The sequence below is a fragment of the Balaenoptera borealis genome (genome assembly GCF_965194805.1).
Source record: "Balaenoptera borealis genome assembly, chromosome: 15".
Taxonomy (NCBI): Eukaryota; Metazoa; Chordata; class Mammalia; order Artiodactyla; family Balaenopteridae; genus Balaenoptera; species Balaenoptera borealis.
In genome coordinates this window covers 84,283,845-84,293,312 of record NC_138871.1, presented here as the reverse complement: position 1 = coordinate 84,293,312, position 9,468 = coordinate 84,283,845, and the positions used below count along the sequence as shown (strand labels likewise).

General features: G+C 59.0%; 1 protein-coding gene across 1 annotated transcript; it reads left to right on the top strand.

The window, feature by feature from the left end:
• Positions 1-271: 271 nt before the first annotated feature.
• KCNF1 (potassium voltage-gated channel modifier subfamily F member 1) lies at positions 272-1,977 on the top strand. Its single transcript, XM_082357273.1, has one exon. It carries the CDS (start codon positions 370-372, stop codon positions 1,852-1,854), a length of 1,485 nt encoding a protein of 494 aa, XP_082213399.1. The 5' UTR covers positions 272-369; the 3' UTR covers positions 1,855-1,977.
• The last annotated feature ends 7,491 nt before the right edge of the window (positions 1,978-9,468 follow it).

The window sequence follows — 9,468 nt, the reverse complement described above, 5'->3', positions numbered from 1 at the left end:
GCCCGGGGACGGAGGACGGTGCCTGCCGCCCACGAGGGGACCCCACTCCCGCCGGAGGCCGAGCCGAAGCGGCGGATCGCGCCACCCGGGAGCCGGGGTGAGCGCTCGGGGCGAGGCCGGTGGCCGCGAGAGCCCCCCCCCCCGCCGGCGCGCCCCAGCGCCCGGATGCCCGCCCGGAGCCCCGCCGCCAGGCGCCTGCCTCCCCCGCGGCGCGCCCCGGCCCGCTGCCGCCCGCTGTGACCGCGCTTCCAGGCAGGCGGGCGCCGGCCGGGCTTCCCCGAGGGCCGCGCACCGGCGGCACCCGCCGGACCCCCGGCGGCGGCGGCGGCAGGGCGCGGAGCCGAGGCCGCGCGGGCCCTCGCCGGGAGAATGGACGGGGCCGGGGAGCGCAGCCTCCCGGAGCCGGGCAGCCGGGGCTCCCGGGCGGGAGACGACATGGAGATCGTCGTCAACGTGGGAGGCGTGCGGCGGGTGCTGTACGGAGACCTCCTCAGCCGGTACCCCGAGACCCGGCTGGCGGAGCTCATCGACTGCTTGGCCGGGGGCTACGACACCATCTTCTCCCTGTGCGACGACTACGACCCCGGGAAGCGCGAGTTCTACTTCGACAGGGACCCGGACGCGTTCAAGTGTGTCATTGAGGTGTACTATTTTGGGGAGGTCCACATGAAGAAGGGCATCTGCCCCATCTGCTTCAAGAACGAGATGGACTTCTGGAAGGTGGACCTCAAGTTCCTGGACGACTGCTGCAAGAGCCACCTGAGCGAGAAGCGCGAGGAGCTGGAGGAGATTGCTCGCCGCGTGCAGCTCATTCTGGACGACCTGGGCGTGGACACGGCCGAGGGCCGCTGGCAGCGCTGCCAGAAGTGCGTCTGGAAGTTCCTGGAGAAGCCCGAGTCTTCGTGTCCGGCGCGGGTGGTGGCCGTCCTGTCCTTCCTGCTCATCCTCGTCTCGTCGGTGGTCATGTGCATGGGCACCATCCCCGAGCTGCAGGTGCTGGACGCCGAGGGCAACCGCGTGGAGCACCCGACGCTGGAGAACGTGGAGACGGCGTGCATCGGCTGGTTCACGCTGGAGTACCTGCTGCGCCTGTTCTCCTCGCCCAACAAGCTGCACTTCGCCCTGTCCTTCATGAACATCGTGGACGTGCTGGCCATCCTCCCCTTCTACGTGAGCTTCACGCTCACGCACCTGGGCGCCCGCATGATGGAGCTGACCAACGTGCAGCAGGCGGTGCAGGCCCTGCGGATCATGCGCATCGCCCGCATCTTCAAGCTGGCGCGCCACTCCTCGGGGCTGCAGACCCTCACCTACGCCCTCAAGCGCAGCTTCAAGGAACTGGGGCTGCTGCTCATGTACCTGGCCGTGGGCATCTTCGTCTTCTCGGCCCTGGGCTACACCATGGAGCAGAGCCACCCGGAGACCTTGTTTAAGAGCATCCCCCAGTCCTTCTGGTGGGCCATCATCACCATGACCACGGTTGGCTATGGTGACATCTACCCCAAGACCACCCTGGGCAAGCTCAATGCAGCCATCAGCTTCCTGTGTGGGGTCATTGCCATTGCCCTGCCCATCCACCCCATCATCAACAACTTTGTCAGATACTACAACAAGCAGCGAGTCCTGGAAACGGCAGCCAAGCACGAGCTGGAGTTGATGGAGCTCAACTCCAGCAGTGTGGGCGAGGGCAAGACAGGGGGCTCCCGCGGCGACCTGGACAACCTCCCGCCAGAGCCCGCCGGGAAGGAGGGGCTGAGCTGGAGCAGCCGGCTGAAGATCTCCCACAGCGACACCTTCATCCCCCTGCTGACCGAGGAGAAGCACCACAGGACCCGGCTCCAGAGCTGCAAGTGACGAGGGACGACCTGGGCACAGACGGACTGGGCTGGTGGATGGATGGACGGACGGGTGTGACAGGCCTGCCAGTGACTGCCCGGGAGGGGCTGTCCTTTGTCCCCCAGCCCTCTCCAGAACAGAACTCTGAAGGCCCTCTTGGGCACCTCTGATGAGGCCGGGTAAGATCCCTTTGTGTTTCCGGCTGTCCAGGGTCCCGGGGGCGGGGACGGGGGCGGGGAGGGGCGTCCAGGGATCACTGACAGTTTGGGGTGATGAGGGCTGTGGTCTGGCTGACGGCAGGCGCCCTCGCCCGGTTCTGTATCTCCTTCAATAAAGCCTCCTGCTCTCTGCGCCCGCCTGTGTTGTAGGTTCTGTCACAGGCTGGCCGCTCCCTGCCCTGTCCCCCGCCGCACCCCACCCCCACTCCCAGATGTGACTCAGCCCCTCCTGGGAGGTAGGTGTGCAGCCCAAAGCGTTTATTTTTAGCTGAGGGCTAGTTAAAGAAGGGCTCCTACATAAGGTTCAGCCCAGGGAGCTTTGCCACAATCCAGGAGGCTCTGTGCCTCCTGTTTCCTTCTGAGGAAAAGCTTACTCCCAGGAGAGGAAGAATTCACAGAACGGAGAGCACCAAGCAGTGGGGTTACCGTTTCTTAATCACCTGAGCAAGGCCCTTTTCACAACTTCTTTCCATTCCTTCCAGCAACCCTGCTAGCTAGGTAGCCCCCCCCCCCTTTAGAGAAGAAGAAACTGAGGCCCCAGGGCACACAGAGCAGGGATTCAGTCCCAGGTCTGATGACCCCCAAAGCACATTCATTCTCTTTGATGTGAGGAGGTCTTGGGACAGAGGCGTGTGCTTGGGCCATGAGGGGAGGGTCTGCAGACCAGGAGAGGGGTTGAGCGTCCTCGGGGTGGACGTGCCTGTCTTCCAGCTCATCCTTTCTCCTAGAACCAGCACTTCTGAGGTATCAGCTGAATGGGCAAACCTGAGCACGCTCTGGGTGGCCCGCTGCCAGCCTAGTCTGCGAGCCCCCGGGGAACAGACACAGACAGACCTAGATTTGAAGTCCAGGGAATGAGGAGGTGATCTCTGAGATGCCTTCTAGCTTAAACACTGTTCTCTACCATCCCTCCCTTACCACTCCCTTACTTGCTGTGTGACCTTAGGCCTGTTGCTTAACCTCTCTGATCCTCATTCTGATCATTTATTAAATGGAAGAATTACTTCAGGGAATCACAGTGCTTAGCACAGTGCCTGGCACATAGTAGCTACTCAGTAAACGGCAGGTGTTTCCATTACTGTGTGCTGGGAGAGGAGTGAGGGGCACAGCTTCCCACTCTGGCCTCCCCAGGGCTGGGCTGGTATGCAGATGGGGGAGCGGTGGCCACAGGGCACTGTCACACTGTTCTTAGTCAAAGGCAGTCCCCTTGGCACGGAGTTGGTCCCAGCAGGCCCCTCTCTCTGGCTTTCCACCTTCCACAAACCCCAGAGCTCTGTTCCTCCTTCCCCTCCTGGGGCAGCGGGCGCAGGAGCCCTCTGAGGGGAGGGGGAGGTCTAGGAGGAGGGGAAGGGGAGGTAGTCCCTGGTCTGCACCATCCTGGGCAGGTCTTTCCTTCTCTGGGCCCTGGTTTTCCCATATGTATAAAGAGGGATGCTTTCTCGGGGCCCCGTCCAGGATTTGCAAGACTAGGGCTGCGGACGTGTTGGGTTGGGGACTCCAGGGGGTGGGAGGCTGCCATGTTGTAGGGGCCTTGAAGGGAGGAGAGAGAGCCGTCCCTGTGAGGTGCGGGGCCCTGAGCCAATGTTGTGCACCCCTCCCTCACACGTTTCTCCAGGGAATACTGGGTCAGGTGACCACGGAAGGCAGAGGAAGAGGTGGGCCCAGGGCTGTGGGACTCAGTGGGACGGAGGAGAGGCTCGGGAAGAGGCGATTGTTTGGCATCCCTGGGGCTCAGTGGGGCCTGCTGAATGTGACTGAGTTGGGTGGGATTGCCTCTCTTTGTCCCCCTGCCCCCAGAGTCCTTGGGAAGCCCCAAGCCTGTGCTGGCCTGAGAACTCTGAGCCCAGAGCAGGGAAGAAGTTCGGGGTTGGAGAGAGCCCAGGAGGTGAGGCACCTTCCCTACTATTCACCTGGGGTCGGGGGACAGTGTCTTTTTTTTTTTTTTTCCACGCCCGGTGACTTCTTATGGGATCTTAGCTCCCTGACCAGGGATTGAACCCAGGCCCTCGGCAGTGAAAGTGCTGAGTCCTAACCACTGGACCACCAAGGAATTCCCTGGGGAGAGTGTCTTTATTGCTACAAAAACACTCAGAGCCCATCTCATCCACCCTTAGGAGGAGACCGACTCCCAAGAGGGTGAGAAGTTTGTCTGAGCTCTTCCGTGAATCAGGCTTACACAGGGTCCTGGTCCCAGAGGAGCTCAGAGCGTGACACGCATATAGAGTGACATGCTTTGCCGTGGATGAGTGACCAGAGAGCTTTTGGAGCCAGGTGGAGGGGCTGCCCTCTCTCCCTAGGGATCTTCCTGGGGCACAACAAAATCAGCTGGGGAGCTTTACAAAATCTCAGTGTTCAGGCTGCGTCCACACTTATTACATTAGAATCCCCGGGTGACACCCAGGCATCAGTATTTTTTAAAGTGCACAGGGGTCATCCAGAGATTTTGCTAACAGGCAGACTTTGAATCAGTCACTCGGGGTGGGCCCCTGAGCTTCTGCATTTCCAGCAAGCTGCCGGGTGAGGCCGATACTGCTGGTCCGTGGACTGCACTTTGCGTAGCAAGAGGCCAGAGCAGGAGCTGGCGAACTGTGGACCCCTGCCCGTGTTTGTGCAGTCCACAAGTTAAGAATGGTTTCTACATTTTTTAATGATAAAAAAAAAATCAAAGGAAGAATAACATTTTGTGACAGGTGAAAAGTACCTGAAATTCAAATAAATTCTTTAGGAATAGAGTCACGCCCCTTGCTCACAGGTTGTCTCTGGCTGCTCTCGAGCGACAAGGACAAAGTTGAAGAGCTGTGGTGGAGATCACATGGCCCTCAGAGCCAAAAATGCTTATTACTGGCCCTTTACATTAAAAGTGTGCCAACCCTGGGCTACAGGAAACAAGCACTATGTCAGGCCTTGAATGATGAGTGGGGAGAAGCAGAAGCAGGGGAGCCGCATGAGCAAAGACATGGAGTGTGGGACCACCTCAGAGGAGGCAAGTCCGTGCCCATCCCGCGGAGCCTCGGGGTCTCAGCCCCCCCTCCTTCTTTCCCCCAAGAAGCCCCGACTCCTGGTTTCCTGCATGAGGTTCTGTGGTCCCAGCTCCTGCTCTGGGAGATGGCTTCTCTCCCTCCTTTCCTGACCTTTCCTCTTATCACATCCTCCGCCCCCATCCTAGGACCATCACCTAACACCCTCTTCTCTGACTCAGGAGGATCTGACAAACCTCCTGTGAGCTGTTAATTTCTATTGAAAGAGGGAGAGAGAGAAAGAAAGGTATGGTTCTTGGAATCACAGAATATCCAAGTTAAAAGGAAAATAGGCATCATCTAGTCCAACCTCCCCTGCCCCCGGCCCCCTGCATCGTACTGACAGAAAAACTGTGGCTTCAGAGCACGCACAGCTGAGTGACAGGGGTTTAATTAAGTCCTGAAGGTCACAGCTAGATTGAGGGGTCCAGCTTGTTCTGCATCTCATAACATTGGGAGCACATAATGAACTCATTTTGAAAATAGAGAATTGGGAGTGTGGGGGTGTGTGTGTGTGTGTGTGTAAACAAATCATGCGGTGAGCTAGTCAGCCTGTTTTACAGATGGGGAAACTGAGGCCCGGAGAGCAGAAGCAACAGGCCGGTGGCCATACTGCTCCTTGGTGGCAGAAGCAGGAGCTGAGCCCGGAGCCTGCAGGCCACGCTCATCTGGGGCCAGACGGTGACACGCCCCACGGCCTCCACTTAATGTTTACCCTGAGCTTCCTAATAAGGTGCAGGATGCCATCATCTGATCCCCCGGGAAGGCATCTCTGCAGATGGACTGGCTCTGGCGGTGGTGCTTTTAAGGAAAGAAAAAGAAGGAAAAGGAAAACATTTTCTTGGGCAAGCAGCCTTGGACCAGATGCTCAGGCCATGCTGAGCTCAGGATCCATCTTGGCAATGGTAGGAGGTGTCTGGAGATTAAAACTTACCATCTGGGGTCTGGAGGTACCACACACAACAATGAAATGAAATACCCAGAAAATGGGTAAAAAAAAAAATCCGTGAAAATGGCAAGACCTGGAATTATTTCACCCACGCTCCCTGAGGAAACCTGACAGAGGCAGGTAAGAGCCTAGCAATTGCCGGAGGTTACAGTGAGGGGTGCACATTGCCTGATTTAGAGGGGTCCCGCTAATGGGGCAATTTCAGCAGATGACAGGCCAGCGTGGGGAATGGTTTCGAGGCAGGGGCCCCTGCCTCCCCCTGTCTGGGATGGGGCTGCCTGGTCCTCCCTGGTCCCCCACAAGAGGATAATTCAATGTCTCACCAGTCTCTTGACATCTCCCAGGGAGACGAGAGACAGGTGTTTCCAGAGAGGCCTCCCACCTTTCCGCCTGTGAGAAGACAGCTCCGTGCACTGTGCTCGTGGGACTGCGTCGGGCAGCAGATTTGCAAGGAGGTTTCAGCCGTAGCCGTAATCTGAGGAGGAAGCTCCCCGTAAATGCCTTTCTCCACTTGTAGCGGCCTGAGACGTAGCTGCAGGGATGCTGTGGGGATCCAAAGGGGAAAAACATGAAAACGAGAATTAGGAGACTTGATGCTCCATCATTTCATTGTTTTTGACGCTCTCAGCCATACTTGGAGCTGGGGCTGCTGCAGCCACGACTTTATTTCCCTCTGTCGACAACGAGCCAGAAGGGAATGACTGCTCTGGTTTCGGGTGTGACCCGTGGCCTGTGGTCACACAGCTAAAGAGAGGTCCGTGTGGAACTCCAGCTTGGACCTGGTGCCCACCACCTGGTAGGGCAGCGTCCCATCCCAAGGAACCAGCTTAGCCTCTGGGTTCCTTCAGGGCAAAAGACTCGCCCTGAACGGGAGCTGCCAGCAGCCACGTCTTGTCCCCAAATGCAAAACATCATGCCGTTGACAAGGGCTTGGCTGGGAAAATGGGACCTGTCCTGCTATGGTGGCAGCCCAGATTGGGGAGAAGGTGCAAATATTAACACACCAGCTGGTTTCTGCTGCTGCACACGTTGACTAAGAGGTTGGGAGCTGTTGCTTGAAGCCAAGGGCCTTGTCTCTGCCATATTCGACTTGTCTGGCTCTTTGCTAGATCTGGCGGGGAGCATCTGCCCTGGCCTTGGAGCACAGGCCCCAGGGAGGCCTAGCCAGATCGCAGGTAAACTGGAGCCCCCGGGAGCGCCGGCCGCTGTCCACACCTTGCACCTGAGTGGGAGTGGGAGGTGTGAGCCAGAACCCGGCTCTCCCTCCCTTCCGTGTCTCCCCAGCCCAAGGCCAAGTTCAGACTGCTGAGCTGGGCCCTCAAGGCCTCCATGGCACGGCTCCCAATATCCCTCCAGCTTTCTCTCCCACCGCCCCCAACATCACACCGGACCACGTGGCTCTTCCCGCCCCACACGCTGGAGAGTCTGTGCCCCCCGCCTGTGCACGGGGGCCTCCCAGCATCCCTACTGCCCTTCTCCCGCTTTCCCACTGTCGGCTTCTACCCCTGCGTCCACACCCGGCTGTGATGCCATCTTCCCTTCTCAGAGGTGAGGTCGCCTCCTGCAGGGTCTGGAGAGGGGCATGCTGGCCCCGTGGGGGCAGAAACCGTGCAGGAGAGACGGCGGAGTCAGCCGCCCCACGCTGTCCTCGGGGAAGCGGCCCCTGGGGCAGATCACGTGACGGCCTAAAGTCACACGGGGTTGGCAGCAGTCAGAATCAGACCCCTGGTCCCATCTCTGTGCTCACCTCCCCTCTCTGTCCACTCCTCACCCACCCTCACCCACTCCTGGCTACAGGTTTGAACCAAGGGTTGGCGCTGACGTTTTAGGAATTAGACTGAAAACCGGCCCCACTAACAGCGCCCGCATTACTTACACAGGTGGTTTGGCAGGGTGTGGTAGCAGAGCCCGGGGCTGACTGCCTGAAAGTACTTAGCAGATGTCCTTTCAAACCTGTGTTAAAACCTTTTGGCCTTTTAAAGCCTTGAAGTTCACATTCAGAATGAGGGGTCCATCTCATTCTGCTTCTCATAAAGCACACAGTGAAAGTGCAGGACGTGTGTGTGTGTGTGTGTGAGTGTGTGTATGCTCACGCATGCGCACACATGCAAAAACAAATCAACGCCTGCCTTCTAGATGAAAGGCGGAAGATGCTAGGCCCGTTGGCGCACCCCGAAGCCGCTCCTTCCCGCTCTAATTTCCTGTCTTTCCCTGAACCTGGTTCACAGCCAACCAAGGCAGGGACCGCAGGCAGATCTACGTTCTGTCCCCAGGAGCACCAGCCGCGCTCTGCTCCTGGATCAGACAGGCATGGCACGTGGGAGACAGGAGCCCCGAACATCCTTCGTAGCTAGCTGCCCGGAGCACAGGAAGGGGGTGTGCAGGCAGGGACCAGTCTCTCCTGAGAATTGGCCCTTTCGCACATTTCTAGAAAACCGAGGCTTGGAGAGCTTCATCAACATGTCCACGATTCCCCTCTAACGGGGCGGGGGTGGGGGGCATAGTAGCTGGGCCAGGACAGAGCCCCTCCCTGGGGCTGGAGGCCTTTGCTCTCCCAGCCTCCCTCGGCCCCTTCTCAGTGCTGCTGGTGTGGGACTGTGAGTCCCCTGAGGTTAGGTTTGCACCTGGGTCACAGCTGTGTCTCTTGGTACCTAGAGCAGTGCCTGGTCCACTGCGGGGCCACAGAAAACATTATGGGATGAACTTATTGTCACCCACTATGTGCGTGTCACTGTGCCATGGGCAGCCTGACTCCTGGCCAGACCTAGAGCTTCTTTTCTTTACATTTTGTGAAGGGCTTTCTGGTCTCTTGGCGGTGGGGACCACGCCCTCCCTCTGTAGCAGTGCCTCGCATCATGCCTGCGGGCACAGAGAGGCGTGCGCTCCCTAGGTGTTTACAGGGAAGCTGGGACCTCCCTCCATCAAGTCCCACTCTTGTTCCCGACCCCCTGCCCAGTCCATGCAGACACGGGCCGTGTCCACGGCGTCCTGGATGAGCTCCGAGGCCTAACGCTGGGGGTCTTCTGAGAGGGCAGCCAGTGCCTGCTCTGGGTGGTGTAAACAGGGAGAGATTTACAGCCGACTTCGCCCAAGCAGGGCCTGGCGGAAGAGACGGATTCCACAGCCCTGCCTGCAGGCCTCACTGTTTCTGTTTCTCCTGGGGAAGCCTCACTTCAAAGTGGGGGGAGCTCAGGGACTTCCCTGGTGGCACAGTGATTAAGAATCCTCCTGCCAATGCAGGGGACACGGGTTTGACCCCTGGTCAGGGAAGATCCCACAGGCCGCAGAGCAACTAAGCCCGTGCGCCACAACTACTGAGCCTGTGCTCTACAGCCCGCAAGCCACAACTACTGAAGCCCGTGCGCCTAGAGCCCGTGCTCCGCAACAAGAGAAGCCACCGCAATGAGAAGCCCGGGCACCGCCCCGCTCGCTGCAACTAGAGAAAGCC